The 18,557-nt window shown below is 41.0% G+C and overlaps 1 protein-coding gene across 1 annotated transcript in view; it reads right to left on the bottom strand.

The window, feature by feature from the left end:
- The window catches only part of LOC306861089 (plexin-A4-like), a 224,644-nt gene that overhangs the window by 19,165 nt on the left and 186,922 nt on the right, over positions 1–18,557 (bottom strand). Inside the window, exons 13-25 of the mRNA XM_079403167.1 lie at positions 17,360–17,511; positions 16,533–16,650; positions 15,276–15,412; positions 14,614–14,781; positions 14,323–14,416; positions 12,639–12,878; positions 12,405–12,551; positions 11,771–12,005; positions 11,415–11,557; positions 9,880–10,148; positions 5,987–6,053; positions 4,386–4,532; positions 2,591–2,750 (exon numbers count right to left, since the gene is read on the bottom strand). Of these exons, the coding sequence (XP_079259293.1) occupies positions 2,591–2,750; positions 4,386–4,532; positions 5,987–6,053; positions 9,880–10,148; positions 11,415–11,557; positions 11,771–12,005; positions 12,405–12,551; positions 12,639–12,878; positions 14,323–14,416; positions 14,614–14,781; positions 15,276–15,412; positions 16,533–16,650; positions 17,360–17,511 (2,077 nt within the window). The remainder of the gene's footprint in view (positions 1–2,590; positions 2,751–4,385; positions 4,533–5,986; positions 6,054–9,879; positions 10,149–11,414; positions 11,558–11,770; positions 12,006–12,404; positions 12,552–12,638; positions 12,879–14,322; positions 14,417–14,613; positions 14,782–15,275; positions 15,413–16,532; positions 16,651–17,359; positions 17,512–18,557) is intronic.

The following is an 18,557-nucleotide window of genomic DNA, read 5'->3' as shown; positions in this document are numbered from 1 at the left end:
GAAAAGTAAACAGGGGGAAGAATAGAAGCTAAAAGAAAACGAAAACTAGAAGAAAAACAAACGAAAAGAAAAAAGTATAAAAGATGTGAGAAAACCTAAAAACACAAAAAGAAAAAAAAGTGACTAAAAAAAAGAAAATAAACTTAATAAAAGACTAAAAGCGAAACGAAAAGGACAGAATAGAAATTAAAATAAAATAGGGCTGAAAGCAACAGCAGCAGGATGTAGCTGGATATAGAATAAAGCCAAAGAGATTGTTAAAATAGAGACTGAGATGGGCTGAAGTGCATTGATTTGTCTGCATCACTCTCTCATTCTTTCCCTCTATCTTCCCTCCCTCCATCCCTGCCCTCAGGGGACTGTGACAGAGAGAATTAAAAACAAAGGCAAGGGACAAAAACACTCCGGTTCAATCTGTCTCAGAGGGATAGAGGAGATGGAGGCTACCTCATTCCTATTACCCATTATCTTTATCTGGCCCCCGGATCAGGGCCAGAAAGTGTGCTGGGGCTCAGAAGACCCTGAGATCCGTTTACTGAATGCCGAGATGCCTCCTCTCAACCAGGGACGCCCATAGCTTTATCTTACAACACACTCACACACAGTCCCACAGACATAGTCCAATTCTCCCCCCTAATAAAACAATAATAAAACAACACGCTCGCCCTCCGGGGCCCATAAAAGCATTTTACACAAGAGAGCCTGTCAAAGAGGGTAAAAATATCTCTTCACTTATCATGGTCCTAATCCCTTATGGATAGACTAGCGTTAGGCTACGACTTGAGAAACATGCTAAAAAAAATTATAAAATAGTGTGGAAGGAGTAGTGTACAGAATAAACAATCAGATTCTCATTTGGAATTTGTGGAATAATAGATCTGCACGGATCAGCCAACCAATTTTTTCCCAGTACCTTTGAGATGCACCCACCTGTCAATTAAGTGTGTATAAATAAACTCACATACTGTTACAGCTGATATTTGTGTATCAGCATGTGTGTTCAACACATGCATGGAGGCGGGAATAGCTTAGTGGTTAAAGTGCTATGGTTATAATTAGTAGGTTGTCAGTTCAAACTCTACAAACCAGGACTGATGTACTTTGCAGTTATGGCATCTCTAATGAACTTTATGCTCTTTTAGGGATAGTTTGCCTAAAAATTAGAATTCTGTCATCACTAATTAACCCTCATGTCATTCCAAATCTGTATGACTTAGGTCAGTGGTTCCCAACCACGTTCCTGGAGGCCCCTCAACATTGCACATTTTGCATCTCTCCTTTGTCTGACACACCCATTTCAGGTCTTGGAGTCTACTGAGCTAATGATCTGAATCAGGTGTGTTTGATTAAGTAGACATGGAAATCATGCACGGTGCGTTCCAAACGGGATATATTGTGAAAACTATCATGGCCACCATATTGAAGTGCCATTCCAAACCGAAGTGCTCAGAATTAGCCACTTCAAAGGGCCCTTCGGAATGAAGGATTTCGAAGGGTACAACTGATGGACACTTCGGGCCCCCATGATCCTTTGCGTTGATTCTTTGCATGATGACAGCGCCTCCGTATAATGACCCAGAAGGGCACTTCAAGAAACAGTTGTTTGGTCCCCTGCACCCTTCGAAGCTCTCACTCCGGAGGGTAAACCCTTTGAAGGGATTAGGGCATAGGGATGAGCCCTTCCGAATGGAACGCAGGAGCAGTGTTGGGGGGCTTCCGGGAATGTGGTTGGGAGCCACTGATTTAGGTCATACAGGTATGAAGGTATGAAAAAAAAAACTCCAGATATTTTTCAAAACATCATCTTTTAAATGACAGAATTCTCAATTTTGAAAAAAATAAATAAATCTTCAAGCAAGAAGCTTGATGTTGGAAGTTTGTAATTTGGTTGGAGGATGTAAAACCTGCTTTGCAATACAAAAGTTATTGATGAAATCAATGTTTACTCGTATGTTCCATCACTGCTGATCAAGACTAAACCCAGAAAAGGGGTATTTAAGATGGACCGTCTTTGATATTAGTGTATTGTAAGCTTTTGGCTTTGGATAAGAAGGTGTCTGGCAAATAACAATGTGCAATTTGGAGATGGAAGGTGTGTGTACAACATAATTGTAGTTCCAAAGGTTTGAAGTACAAATTCCAGAGGAGACACGGATCCTCAGTGGGCATTATGTGATTGTGTACACTTAGGTACAGTATAGGTGCATTGACCCTGCTGTGTCTCATGTCTCTTTGGATAAAAAGTGAATACCAACTATCTTTGCTAGTGGAGTGTCTTTTAAAGAATTGGGCTAATAATCCCACGGTCAGTGGTTCGAATCCCACAAGGGGCAATAGGACTTTATTATTGGAACCTCTATTACGATTATGCCCTTAGACCCTGTCTGTCAAATGAGAAATAACAGATTTTGAGAGAGGCCGATATTGATATAATGAGCACCAATCACCTTCATTTTACCCATCATTCCACAAAAGTCAATGTCATTGATTCACACATTGAATCTCCTGTCCAGGAGCAAATGAAGGGCTGATGAGGAAAACACATCTTAAAGGGTAAAGGAATCTAATGTTAGCATAATGTTAGTCATACCTAGGTCCATGTCAGAGGCTTTTGGTCTGTGTGAGTAGGGGACGTTCTTGTAGATGGCATCCAAGATCTTCTCTTTCACCTGGCTGATAGTGTCACAGTTCAGCACCTTCACCTGCACCTCTTGGCTCTTCTCATTGTCTGGATGCATGCAGTTCACCACCTACACAACACAGAACAAAATTACACCAATTAGCACAGGTGTGGGAGACACATTAATATTTATGTGGCTACAAAATGATCTTTCTGCATGATTTGAAATGTATTGCGAGTTTAAAGAATGCTAAAATGCATTGTGTATGTGAGCCGAAGAATCATGAGAACAAATTTGTTAAAAGGTTTAACCAAGCTATATGAAGAGCTGGTAACATGTACATTATACATCTACTGAGGCCATAGTGACTGATCTAGGATCTATGCTTAACACCTAGAAGATTGTACTTTAATGGATGACAGTTGTCTAGTCAAACCTGTAAAGTTGCGCTTCAGTGAACGTACTCAGCAGGTGTAACAGCGCAAACGTAAAAGCCCATTGGCCACCCTGAGGGAGCCGTCACCTCACTCACCTCAGCATGCAAAAGTATGCAATTAATTTTCTCATCTTAGTTCCTGTTAGGTTCTCTTTCTCCCATGATAGCCTTCATTAACGCCACCAATGGTACTGTCATCATCATCAGACGTAATTACATAGCTCATAGTTGGTATATAAAGGCTGTGAAGGCCCTTGTTGGCGTCTGTTATGATAAAATACCCACACACTGCAAAAGAGCTCATTTACTTACAGTCCAGTAGTATAATGGACTCTCCTGAAGGACCAAAACCAGAATCAATAAAATTAAATGCACTGTGTGTGGACTGTAAGGAAAGGCTTTGTCAGACCTTTAGAAAGGATAGAGCGTGTTTCCCCACAGAATAACCTCTGTACATTAAAGGCCAGCGCTAAGCCCTTTCTTGGACTAAAAAAAAAACAGTCAGAAAATCTTTCGCATTGAAAACAAAACCAAACTTTAATTTAAGTTATTACAGGAAATGTGTGTAGAATTCAGAATTTCAAGAATAAAATAATTTCAAATCAGTGCTAAAATATTGTGGATGCTGATTGGTCAGTATAACATAACCACTCCTATCTTATTGTGTAAGAAATGATTGACTGACAAATGTCCTCAATATCTTTCTAGGGAAGGGAGATTGTGCTATTGGTAGTGGCTTGTATTGTGGTGAGTCTGCAGCCTTTTAAGTGTTTTGGAAGTGAGGACAGAATGATGAAGCTGAAACCGCTCCTACAGTCATCAAATCAGTACGGTGTTCAAAGGAATGGGTCGGATGCCAAGAGATGACACTATTCGCCACATTCCTCCTCTTTCGTTTTCTTAGTCTCACACAGAATACAGATTACCCTCCTGACGTGCAGTCCCAGTAAACAGCCCGTCCTGGCATACGTGCAGCCCTGACAAAACGGGCTTAGCTCATGCCTGTCACAGTGGCCAACCAAACACAACACTGCCAATCACCACAAGACAGCAGACAGGTCAAAGGTCATAACAAGCCTGCGTGTTCCCTGTCAGGCGTGAAGACTGTGGGCATTGCATGCTGCGTCAACCCAAACAAATTACCTTACCCTTCTCTCTACCACCACACCTGTCTGCTTCTGGATGCTTTCACGCTCCTTAGCCTCCTTCTCACCCATTTATCCTAGTCTTTTTCTTCATTTCTATTTTAGTTTACTCCTTTCCTTCTCTATCCTTCCAAAACTGTTCCTCTTTCCTTTCTTCATTCACGCTGTGGTTCAGAGCCTTACCAGAGTCTTGTAATCAATTTGCTGTCTAATGAGCTTGTCTTCACTGAGTGAGTAGCGGGCTTCTCCGGTGATAGAGTCGATGGGGCCTTTTTCCATTTGTTGCTTTATGGCACAGAAAAGAGAGAAGAGGGGCTCCCCGGCACACTCCTTCATGAGGAAAAAAAAGACACTGTCATTTCAGAGAATGTGGGCTGTCATTCCCTCATTCAGTAACAGTAATAGACATTTTGAAAGGAGCTTTACAGTTGTGGCACTAGTGTGACAGTTTCAACTGACACAACAATTTCAGTCATTTCTTTCACAATTTACAGCTTTTCAGTAATATTTAAACTCGATCCCTGGTGGACGGACAGACAGACAGAGCTGGGACCCACTGTTAAATATTGTAAAAAATGTTGCATTTTTAGCCTGGCTTAATTTTATGATTATGACACATTGCGGCATGCCGTGGGAAAAATATTTGCATTCTTAAATGGCCACATCTGCACATTTACATCACAGAGCCATTAAAAAAATATAAATAATTTTAATTTTTCATGAACATTGTTTTAATTTTACTACATACATTTTAATGTGGCAGGGACAATGAAACATTTAGATAAACTTTACCTACTAACCATTTTTGAAAAAAAAACAAAAAAAAACAAAGATCAAACAACAATTGGTAAACCCCCTGTTGAAGATCCCCGAGCTAGAAATTAAGCTGAAGTGCAGTGTCTCTAGCTGAATTTGTACAAAATATGCTTGTTGAAATAAGAAATGGACTGTAAAACCGACTAGTGGTCTGGGCAGCTGGTCAAGCACTGTTCAATAATACTCAAATCAATGTGCTGTGACTACAATAATAAGGTTATGGTTCTGCATGGATGAGGCCACAATAAAGTCCTTCTCTTACAGTAGAGTCCAATTTGAGCTTAAATGAATCCTGAAACTCTCGAGTGATGTTTCAGCTTCATTCACTCAGGTCTAATCCGTTAAACTAGACTGGACAAAAGAGCCTTGACTTCCAGAATTTATTGCCTGCTTTGTGCATTCCAGAATTCAGGAAATTTCTGTACACATTGCACATGCCATGTTCTGATTGCAGCAGATGTGTTTATTAAGAGATTAATGACAAGTGCTAGAGAGGGCCGTGGTGGTGCTGACGGTCACAGTGCTATATGTAGAATTGAGCAGCACCTGCTATGCCGACTGTCTCATTATAGGAACAGAAAAATGCTGAAGTCAGCAATACTCGGCCAACTTTAAACCCTCTTTGATTAAAAGTGCATGCAGGCACACTCACATACAGATGTACATACACACCTACACATATTCATACACAAGACACACACTCTCTCTGTCAAACACCTGCAGTGCATCACTGCCAATGAGGACTTCACTTGATTCCTCTGTGCTCAACAGTGCATGTGCCAAATGACCTTGAAGGTGACTGATCTCTTTTCTTCGCATATCGGCCAACCGCTAATCTGAATATTCTTCAGCAATTTTAATGGTTGATTCTTAATTATTACATTTAGGCTGCCTAGACCTGAATATGTGGTAACACACACACACACACACAACGTATACACAAACACACACATACAACACAGACTTACCTTGAGGAATTTGTATAGCAGAAAAGTGAACCAATTTGTGAGCATTTTCTCAGCCACAGACTCCGTTCTGAAAAACAAACAAACAAATAAATAAATAAAAGCAGCACAAAGCACGATTATCACTGTGAGTGTTACGCAAAAATGCGATTACCACGACCATGAAAAATTCACTTCACAAAGGACGGTGTCTCCTAATGATTGCTGGAACATGAATTGCGCTCTGGAATCTATAGCCCCAATCTGCAGGCTGTCTTTATTACCACAATAATCCACAAGACCCTAATACAAGAAACCCAATTAAAAGCGTTTATATGATCCAGCTGGACTGATGCCAAGTGAACTTGCTCTGGCCTGGAATAAGACCGGACTCATTTCCTGCCCTCCACAGTCCGGCCATTGAGCTCGAAATGGATCAGGTTACAATAAAGGGTGGTTGAATGGAGGGCCGGGGTGCATCAGAGTACATCATGATTGGCTAACACCTTCGCTTGGACCACAGGCTCTGATCCGGCATGAGAGATGTACATACATAATATCTATAACAAAGTGAAACTCAATATACGTGGATCCGGTGTCTCCAGCCTGTGTGTGCCGCAGGGAGCTGGTGAATTGCAGTGAGCCATGGCACAGAGCATCAATATTTCAGGATTACAGCATTGTGGTGTGTGTGCGTCTATGCCTCCTCTGCCGCTCTGTATCCCAGCTGCCAACTGCATTCCCACTGTCCCGCTGCCATATTGAGACCTGCCACTGCGCAGTACCGTGTGTAACATGTGCACGTATTTGTGTCTGCGTGTGCCCGCTAAGCTGGTGAAACACCTGGAAAGGATTAGTGTCCCCTTGTTTTGTAGCCACTGCCTTGAGTGGGCCAAAGGAGGACAGGTCCAGGGGTCAACGGGGTCACGTTTCATCTTTCCTTTCATCTCCATCCTAACACTGCCCTGTAATCATCCTCACTCCCGACTGTTCTCAATGCCTGGACCAATTACAAGAGAAACGGTAGGCGGGGGAAAACCCGGAGATGGACCGCAGTACATAAAAAACCAAAAAAACCAAAAAAAAAAAAACCAAAAGAAAACAGCTTTTCGCCACCTTCTTGCCTCGGCGTACTGTTATTCCCATTAGCTTTCTCTTTCTTGTGCTATCGGCTGGTTTGATGGTAATAATTGTTGGCAAGACCCTATAAACTCACTTACCCATATCCTGTGTTACCTCTCGGCTCAACGGAGGGGGAATAAGTAGCCCCGTTGCCAGACAATCCTGGCACAACCTCTCCATAACTTTGCCACAGCGCCAAGAGCAACCAACTATCACTGTCCCCCAAATCCTTATGTCACATATCACTAGCACAGAGAGAACGAGCGCTTGTTTGGCTTTGGTTTAGGGAGGCAAGAAAAGTGATGCCCATCCAGTGGTGAGGAATGGGATGTGGGCAGCACCTGGTGCTTAGTTCCCCCTGATTAAACAGCCATTTCGAAGTGGAACGAAGCAAAATCTGCTGGAGGATTCCTCCATGCCGAATGTGCAAAGAGGCACATTGGAGTTACGCTCCATAAACAAGAGAAAGAGGGAGAGGAAAGAGCTCCATATATCTTCCTCATCATCTCTCGCATCCAGCAAAGGCCATTTACATTTGATGCTGCTTTCTGCCACAGCAAATGGATGTGAACAGCCAGCTCTGCCAACTTCGAGGACCTGAGAGTGGTTTATGATTCTAGACACCCTGCAAAAATGAGAACGGTCACCCTATGACAGATACTGCACTGCAAGTATATATGTTATATGCAGAAAATGCATCTCGTAAACAAGTTCATAGATTTAACTGTGTTGCTAAGCACGTGGCGTTGACTGAGTAAAGATTTTACTGAGGGTTAGTCTCAGCCTGCTATGAAATTGAAACTATGCTTCAGCTAAAAGCTGACCAGGAACAGATACACTCCTGGCTAACGGGCTGACGTTATTCACCTTGCAGCATGCATCATAGGCTTTATTTTCTTAACCAAACAATCGTCTGTTGAAACAAACTCCCCCTCCTTAATGCACATGTGTTAAAGAACGCAGCTTGAAGCCAGGAATAATTTCAATTTCGCACTCCGCCTCACATGGAGAAAATTGTCCGCTCGGTGCGCTGTCGGGTCCTGCTGCGTAACCATGGTCCCCCTTCACTAAGGATTATCCCCAGAGAATAATCACAGGACTTCTATTCAGCTTTGCCTGACTGTGTGTGTATGTGTATGAAGTTGTGTACGAATGTGTTGGTCACTAAATGAGTAAAAATATGTGTACGAGCATATGCAGGAACAGGAGACCCATGTGGACTTCACTGATGCCATACATATAGAGAAAATGGGTTACATGATCTGAGAGATTATTTTTATGCTTAGACGAGGAGAGTGGGCTGCAGGGAGCGAGGGAGAAGGAATTACGACAGATGGTTCTAGAAGCCGTCCGTTAGTTAGCTAGCCTGTGTGTGCTTGTGAACTCAGGTTGAGGCTGGACAGATGGGGCGGCTGTCGCATGCGCTTTCTTGGAAATGGGGAAATGAAAGCCGGTTGGAGGCTTCTGCCAATGATGTCCTGCTTCTCTGCATTTTAAACACAGATTTAGAAATCATGCAGTGAAAGAGAGACAGGGATGAGAAAATTATTCTCAGACAACAGCTTAAGCTTCTCTGTTCTGGCCCAGTGCTCTGTATCGTCCTTTGCTAAGCAGGTGCTGGAGGTTAGACAGGTTCCATGTGGTGAAGATCGCTCTATATACCCATGAGGGTCTAATCCATTGAAATATATGGACAAACAGTGCTTCTTCTACACACTTCATTGTTTAATAAATTTCAGTGTTTTATTTTAATGATAGTTTTTATACAATAAATGAATTTTTGTAAAATGTTGAATCTGGAACCTGAAGCAGAACCTATTGAGAGCCACGGGTTGAAAGCTAGGTCATGATGAGACATTGTAGCAAACATCCATCACAAAGTGCAGATGTTTCAGGTGCATACAAAATGGTGATAGTTTTGGTTTTGACTCTTGACAGAAGCCTGACTGAAACAAAGAAAAATCTCTCTTATTTTCCACCGCTAATATGCACAGCAGCTCTTTGTGCAATTAATCTTCCCTTTGCTTGTTTCAATTAATCACGCCTGCCATCAAGGGTGTTGAATCAGTTATGATTCAGTCAAGGATCTCCTCTTGTAGTTGTCACATGATCAGCCTATCGCTATTAGCAAGCTTGTTTCGACAAATACATTCATTTGTATTTCATGTCATTATTTTGCTTTGAAAGCACTATTTTTTCATCTCAGTAGTTTCAGTTAGCAAAAATATCAGAAGTGTTAGTCAACTAACTTTACAAATCGATCGCTAGAACATTAAGAAAAATTAAAGAAACATTAGAAGTGTTCAAATGAGCAAAATGAATGAAAAATCAATATGATATGGTAATAATATTGTCCTCTATGCTGTTAGAATACAGAGATACAAAGGAGTTGATTGCATGGGGAATCGAGGTTCACATATCTCCCAACATTCAGTAGGTTTTTAGTGCACTGTTAATTGGATCTCAAACTAATTAATCCTAATTACAATTCAATGATGAGCATGTCAGTGCATTATATGTTTGGGAGAGAAAGTGTGCATTTTGATGTCCCCAAATGCAATTACTCCCATTCAGTGCACTAGAGTCCACGTATCAAAGACAATTCGCAGAGGTCATCTGCTCTCGTTTATGAAGTTGACTATAATTAGAATCAGGCAGATTGAAATGATCCCAAAATTTAGAACATGTTCTCTGTTGATTACTCTCACTTGAGGGGCATTTATAATCAGTAAAACCCACTGGACTGCAAGACTAGATTTTTTAAGATGACTCTTCATGTGCAATGTGTCTAGTACCTTCTGAGTAAGAGTTTGGGATGGTTTTTGCTTTCCAGGTTCTTGTCAATGAGGTCAGACAGCAGGTGTTTGAGCACGTCCGTTGCATACTCAAGTTTACTTTGCAAAACGGTCACGATCAAGGAGGCGACGTTGCCGCGATCTCGCATGGAAAAGCCTCTCTGAGACTCTAGGGTTCGGATGAAGGACAGCAGGAAAACCTTGTTGTTGATAAGCTGTCCAAACAGTTTTAGGCCCTTCTCCACCTGTTCCTGTCTGTAACCTGGCACCTGCAGAAAAAAAATGGTTACAAACAGATGACATTTCACAGCCTGAATGTGATAATTTACCAGCATATTTATACAGCATCAACATATTTATGACACCTTTTGCTTTATAAATACACATTCTAGTTCTTATTTTGCACAATTCATTAGTGAATGTTAAGAAAAGAGAATATTTTATTTAAATTGTTGAATTTATTTAATATTATTATTGTTTGATAAATTAAATTCAAGTCCCTGCTCTACATTTTCTCACTGAAAGTCTCATTTCAATCAGAAATTCATCTAATTATTGCATTATTTCATGTCGACTTTAAGTAGCCTTCCCTTCAGAGCTAACCAACTCATCACAAATATGTCAAATGTTTTTTTTTGTCATGTTTAAGAATTCTCACAGGCATTTAAACTGAAAAGAACCAAATACATTAAACAAATAAAAAAGCAAACCTAAAGCTAAACAATCCAGGATACAAATGAAAAGTTTACATGTAATAACAGCTGTGCACTTAGAATACCAGATGACAAACACTTAACCACGCAGAGACCTCATGACATCATTTGATGTCATTTGCTTCATCAATAATAATTAAACACCTGTCAAAATCTCGAGACGGCTCCTGTCATTAGCTGTGATTTTACAATAAACTTTTCCAGAGAGAGGGGACATTTATTCCAATTAAGTCTTAATTGATATAGCTGATTAGAACCAGAGCTCAGCTGGCATAAGCAAGTAAGGTATGGCTCATATGTTGGCTGAAGAAATGTGTGTGATTCAATTAAAACTGTCCATCACTGTCATAGCAGGGCATGAATAACCCATAGCTTCCCCACACTCTGGAAAAAAAAAAACAGTTGAGTCGCATGTCATTACTGTTATTAACGAAAGACTGATTGTGAATCAGAGAGCAGCTTATTACTTTAAGAAAAAAAATGAGCGTGAGAGAGAAAGAGCACGCATGTAGATTATAATGAGAGCTGCTGCCTTTTGTTTACGGAGTGAACACCAACAGCACAGTGACAGCTTTAATTCCCAACAACCCCACTGTGCTGTTAGTCCTTCAGAACCGAAAAACAGAAAGAAAATATATATATACTTAGCAGCCATCACTGTGACTGTTCCTCACACAGGTACAATGTGCAGTAATTGAATATATGAATACATGAATATGCAAATGTATGCATGTACATCTCAGAAACTCAGTAAAGGGCCCTTTGGATGTAAATTTGTTATTTCACAAAACATTTTTTGCATCAGTAAAATTGTTAGATTACCTCCAGGTCTCTAAGAACAGGGTGCTCCTCAATGCCAGGAAACAGGACTCGCATTGTGTATGTGCGGTAGTCTAAGAATGGAATACCAGCTCCATCCAGATCGCTGGTCAGCTCATGAATATCTGTCTGCAGCTCTGCAAATGCTGCGGATGCAAAACACGAAGAACAAATAGACTGAGAACACTAAATACTTCTCGGAAACGTAAAATCTGTGCAAATGTCTTACAAATGTTGCAGAGGCAGTTTATGAAGTATTTCGATCATTTTGATCATACTGGATTGTGCAAATTCTGACTCACAATCTAGATTGACATCACCTTTTTACTCCAGAGTCAAACCACTTCCCGAATACTTACCCTCCTTGCACTCCAAGGCTACTCTGGACTCCAGGTTGTCCATCTGCATCTGCAGGCGCTTGAGAGTGAGGTCACTCTCACGGGATTTGCGCTTGTAGGCAATGAGGACAATGACGATGAAGAAGATGAGGAGGCCACCTGCCCCAGCAATGCTGATGACAGTGGTGCTGCTGAGGGGGCTGTCAGAGGTGATGTGGACTACACCTGGAGAGAACTCGATGCCACCTACACGGGCCTAAAATTAAACACATTTTGAGAAGATTTGAATGAATCCAATACTTTGTAGTAGGTAAAATTAGCAGACTGGTACCTTGTTCAATAATCTGAGCTACTATTCGAAGCAGATCAATATACATCATATAGATGGAGAAAATCTATTTTATTTGTTGTTATTGTGTCATAATGACCCAACAGCACGACTGTCAACAAGCAGGCAGTGAAGCAGGCAGCCACCTAAAATACCCACTGAGAAGCATAAAATGCTTTTATTAGGTTTTTTAGCTCAAAATCGTCTTATTGAGGAGGTATTTTCTATTTCTCTGTCAACTTCTCAGAAAGTACAATAACCACAAAGTCCCCAAAGCATTAGTTCACTGCGAAAAGTGGATATGCACCCCAGTATTCAGCAACTTACCAGAACCTTATGTCGTCCAGTCAGATTGGGCGATTCACAGAGCAGTTGAGTATCGGATACAGTTAATGTGCATGATTTGTCTCCAATCAGAACAGTGTAGTTGAGCTTCCCGTTGCCACCCGGGGCTGGAGGGAGGAAGTTTCTACCCTGAAAATCACATTCACAAAATGTAGTAAGTGCAATGGACAATCGAAAGACCAACAATGCTGAAATTTATGTAAATGCTTGATTTACCTTGAGTATGATGGGAGACCCTGGCTTGAGCTCCTGGACCCCAGACACACTGAGCGGTTCAAACACTGGATTTGGGTAGTAGATGAAGTTGGTGTTGTTGAGGGCCAGCACAGACTGAACATTGTCCAGGATGAAGCCGAACTCATCGGGTCTCTCTGGCACTTCCTTCTGCCTGCTTAGACTGTAGGGAAGCTCTGGAGCCATGCACTGCATGGTGGTGGGACTCAGAACCTGACATATCTGGAAACAGATGACATTGAACATTCAATAAGTCATTTGCAGTCCATGTGTAATTCAGAATAAAACAAGCATTTAGATTTACAACTATACTCCATTTACAATACAAACGTAATTCAGATTAAGACTGTTTTAATCAGTTATGCGTGAATAAAAATAACTGGATTTAACCTCAGTTTCCTAGAAAAGAGGTATTTACTCAAAGCAGCACTAAATTATAAGCACTTTTAAAATGGCCACACTCTGTGCCTGAAGTTCTGGTGACTCACCAACGGATAACTAACCGCACTTCCCTGAGAGAGATTTGACATTGTCATCTCTCCTTAACTCTCGGTCTGTCCTCATCTCTCTTCTATCTCTAACAGGTCACATACATACATACAGCAGCTAAAAGCGGGTATCAGGCATTTGACTACTTAATCTGATTCTGTACACATCATTATTTACAGGAAGTCAGTGTTTCTCAGCCCACTTCTTTACTTTTCCCCCTTTTTTCTTATTAACAGGTCAAGTTTATTAAATGCAAAGTTATGGCATAGGTTTATTCAAACCTATATATGCATTCACTTTGAAGTGTATAAATAAAAAGCCAAACAAGACCCTTGTGTTTTGTGAACTCACAGTGCTTTGCTGTTGGCTGTTAAAATACCCAGACCGCAGACTCGCCATCAAAAACATCCCTACAGATATCTCCAGTCATTTTAATTGGATTCCTCTCAAAGCTGTGGCAGGCAGGCAGTCGAACCTTCACTTCATCTAACACAAAGGCTTCTATAGAAGGTCGTAACAGGTGGAATTGTTCAAGATAAAATAGATTTCAGGTCACCTTATTTTTTTCACTGCAAAAAGTCTGGTCAAACTCTTTTCAGACTAGTTGTGATCATTACAAACACGGATATGAGACGTCTTGTGCCCCACAAACAACTTCTTTCAAAGACTGCAAGGTAGAGTACGACTTTTTTCTACTGTGCTTTGAGGAGCAGTGTGCCAAAGCCTAATCATATCGCAGCCCAGATGCTAAACGCGGCCATGTGTGAGATACCTGCCCGAGATAACATTACGCTCTTTTGTCTCTGTTGCCTTTCAATCAGATCTCACTGAGTGCAGCCTCCCATGGCTCTTTGGGTCCATTCTGAAGATGGGGAACATGATATCCTTGTCTATGCATCCACCCTGTGTTACGGCATTCTCCTCTTTCCCGCACAACGGGAACATTGCTGCTACTGCTGCTGAGACCTGACAGTTTCCCTGTTCTCTGTCTGTTTCTTTGTCTCTCTCTCTCCTTATTTCCCTCTTTTATGCAGCTACTGTCCCGGATCCAATGGTGCGCAGCCGACACAGGTGATTGGAGCAGGGGGAATAGTCTGCTAATTGTCATTCCAGTTCACTAGCCTCAGGTTAGGTGAAGGTCGGGTGATCATTTACTGTGGAAAACGTTTGCACTTACGTTGACCGTCTCCAAGTTCTTATACTTGGCTCTGATGAGAGGAGTCTGGATGATGTCCAGGTTTGTCCCGGTCACAGTCACTGGTGTGTTGCCACTGTGAAAACAACACCATGTTTGTTCAACTTTCACTTTGTGAGGTTCATTACAATAATCTTTAGATAATTTTTTTAGATTAAAATCAACAGTGCATACATTTTTAACCACCAAAAGTTAAAATTACAGGGTCTAGGGGCAAAATTATAGGCTGTTTCCTCAACAGCCTTGTCTTAACTAGCATTGTAGTACACACACCTGAAAATGCTCCACTCAGGTTCAAGTTTGGTGACAGTGGGGTCCTCCACATACTCAAACTTGAGATCTTTGTGAATGTGGGCTTTATCCACAAACACAGATACAGATACGTTTCCATAGCCTTGCATAGAAGCATGAGAACGACACGTTATCCACTGTCCTCCTCGCCTGTTTTGTCAAACAGTAAAATAAAAACAGTGTATGAGTAGATGTCCTTTACACTTTTTTCAATATTTAAGAGTTTTATACTAAATTAAACTTTCAATTAAAAAAAATGAAAAATGTAAATAATGCAATCTATTATAAATGTATGGATACCTGCTTTAGGAATTAGTTCAGTTAATTGGTTTTGTATTATTAAAGAGTTGCTTTTGTTGGTTTTATGTGGCTGTAAAGAGTATTCCCATTAAAGCAAAGCATACTAGACCTAATTTAATCTTCTGCTCATATGATCAGACACTGTGGCTGCACCTTATGCAAGAAGAGAGTGATGGCTATTGATGTTATAAATTACAGATCATAAACTCTCAAGCGCTTAAGATTAGTATCGACTTTCTTTGGTGGTTTGGATCCACCAGAGGCTTTGAATGACTGGCAAACTATCCAAAAAGCATGATGACATCTCAAAGGGCAGTGCGCTCTACCTTTCCATTCAACCCTACCTTTGATAGGTGCACTTCTGGTCTTTAAATATGATTGAGACATTGCTGCCTGCATCCAGGTTGCTGCCGGTGATGTTAACTATGGTGCCTCCAGAAACTGGCCCTCGGTTCGGCTTTAAACTCAACAATCTAGGGATCTGTAGAAAGCAAGACCAAAACAAGCAATGGGAATTATTTACAAGCTCACACATCACACGACAAAGGTGAGGCAGCAATCCCTCATGTTTTTCATTCCTCTGTATCTCTTTCCCAATCTGATTATCACCTCCTTTTCTCAGAACACCGATTGCCCTCCTCACCCAAGAATCACATAATCCAATTACTACATCTGAATGAGACATAAAAACCATTAATGTTTGCATAAAACTGATAAATGCTATAAAATGGCTCTGTAACGGGAAAAATTACACTGCAGCTCAATTCATTTGGATGGCTGGATCACAATCTGATTATGGGTGTTATATCAGCATGTGCACTGGGAGTATTAGAAGCAAGAGAAAAGTGTAGGATGGCCAGGTTCATGCACGATCCTATCAAAGACGGAATCCTACTGGCTGAAAGAGCTTTTCTTGATCCGAAAAATCTTACAAAATCACTCTATGTATGTGTCTTGTAATAACAAAAACAAAAAATGCTAAAAAATTATTTTTACTACTACTACAGTAGTTTTTCTCAGTTGGTAAGCACATTGGCTTAGAATACCACTATCATGTTGGTTTAGCATAATAGTAAATAATTCACCTGCCAGCCTTCCTTATGGGTTTATGAATGCACTATTTTGTTCAAATATATTATAAAAAAATTTCAACAAAAATTAAAACTTACATTTGCTTAAGCTTACATAGTTTTTTTCACTAATTGTTTTAGTAAATCAAGATCCCCATCAAGGGAAATGTTAAGTGAATTACATTACGTAAAACAAACACAAAAATGTCTGCGCAAAGGAGGAAAGGATTCTGCGGGAGGAAACAATCTTGCACAACAGCAGCAGTAAACTGCAAGTTTTATGGGTAGCCTCTCCGGGTGTTGACCGAACACTTGGTGGGGTCAAGTGCCCGCTGATATGACTAAGTACATCAGTAGGGCTACATGGCCAAAGTGTTCACTCTTTATTAGTGACACAACAGTAAATTCAAGCACTTTCAACCTTGAAGAAGCAAAGACTTGTAATTATACAGACATGATTCAGAACATGGTAGATGGACCAGCAGTCCATTGGGGGGTATGTTACAGCCAGTGATTTGCTGAGGTACTCACCACAAAGTAGTAGTACTTAGAAGACTTGGCCATGAACTCGGGGCGACACTCTCCAACACACACTTGGACATTTCCAGCAAACTGGCTTCTTTCCGCTTTTCCCATTTCGCACACAATCCTGCAAAACACACACATATGCAATCAGTCGACCAGAACAGTTCCACAATAACAAGCAAACCATTTATAACGCATTACACGAGAGACTTTAATGTCTGTCCCTACCATAATAATATATGCATGAGATATGAACGAGTTAATTTGCCGCCTCATTCCATGACAGGTGTCAAACTCTCTCATGCACCACAGTAAGAGGCTTATCACAGCGTCCAAATAATAATAATAATAATAATAAACTTGTGCTGCAGCAACCTGCAGCAGAGAAACTCAGAATAAAAGAGAGGGTTTTTCAGGTCAGGACAATAATACTGGAGAATTTTTCATGCTGTTAACAGGGCTTTCTCAAATGCTTGCCAAATAACACAATTATCTTTTGCTGTCCTGACCTCGGATTAAAAGTTTCTTTAATGCTTTCTCTGTGTTTACTGCCAACCCATATCAGGCACTTTTAAAAGACACAGGGTTCTTGGCAACATTTACTAGGCCTGCATTATGCTAACTTAGGCTGCGTCTGTAAAGAACAACTGTATAGAGACTAAAAACAAATCTATTAAGGCGATTCAAGGGAGATGACATTATTTAGCCATTAAATCCAGGTAAAAAATATGCCATTATGACAAAACGACAAATACATGTTGAATCTGGTCTGGTACTATAGTAAACACTGAATGCTCTACAAACAAAAAGTGTTTCTGAATTTAGACACTTACTGTTCTGCTGGGATATATCCCTCGGGTACTGGTGTACATTCCACATCTGCAACCTTCACATGGTCCTTAATCTCACTGAACTCCAGTCCCAGGTTCTCACCACGAATAGTCACCAGTGTTCCACCTTCACGCGGTCCTCGAAGCGGAGTGATCTGTAGATAAGTCGCCATAGAGACATTCCCATCATTCCCATTGAATAAGAAACAACATGGAGAGCTCCCACACCCCCCGGCATCTCAGTCGTTGGTACGAATCAACAGGAAGTGGAGAATGACTCAGCAACCGATTCCTTCATGCACCTGCAGGAGTTAGTGATTGCGAGACAGTGTGAGGGGTGGACAACAGCGAGAGAAGCTGTGAGTGATTTGGTTCAGTGGGATAATTGGGCCGCTCTCTGTCAGAGCAGCAAAGCCTACGTGCTTATGGTGAATAATGATCAGCCGCACGGCCAGCTGAGCCCTGCCTATAGCAAAAACAAAGCCATGCTAATTTATGAACACAGAGTTGGCGTCTGGGAAGAAATATGCCGACACCAGCATGTAAAATCATATGCTGCTAAGATTGGAATATAAACACGGGCGTGCACGAGGATGCTTATTTTCATCTGTGCATGTCAGGCGATCAAACACCTTTTATTCTTTGCTCCTAGGGATGCTAAGCAGTACCAAATCCAGCTGATTAATGTATCTAATGCACTTGCACTGTGCTATCTCTAGCATCTTCATGCTTTCGCTGGTGTACCATTAACACAAGAAACACTTGGCTGCCGATTCATTAAACACTGTTAAAGGATGGCATTTATGGTGCATTAAAATGTAGCAAATCTCACTTAATTTAATTGGCAATTCATGTGCCATAAAACATGCCTTGTGATGTGAAGACAGTCATGTCTGCTCGATGAGGGTATTATTATTAAATGCCATAAGCCAGGTCCATATAGTCATAACAGAGCCAGCCATCCAATCAGAATAAACCATTCTTCCAACTCCAAGGTTCTGATCAGTGGGGTTATAACAATTTAAATAACTAGATAAAAAAGTTTGTCAAGACAAACTTTAGGTTGGCTTGATAAAGCCTAGCCTAAAAGTTTAAAAGCAGTTGTAAAAGCTTGATCATGATTAGCAAGTCACTAGCATGTTTCTAACATGATTAGCAAGTCACTAGCATGTTGTTAGCATGTTTCTAGCATGATTAGCAA

Source organism: Barbus barbus (assembly GCF_936440315.1).
Source record: "Barbus barbus genome assembly, chromosome: 42".
NCBI classification, from domain to species: domain Eukaryota; kingdom Metazoa; phylum Chordata; class Actinopteri; order Cypriniformes; family Cyprinidae; genus Barbus; species Barbus barbus.
Note: the sequence above shows the minus strand (reverse complement) of the source record. Positions and strands in the feature narration are given on the sequence as shown.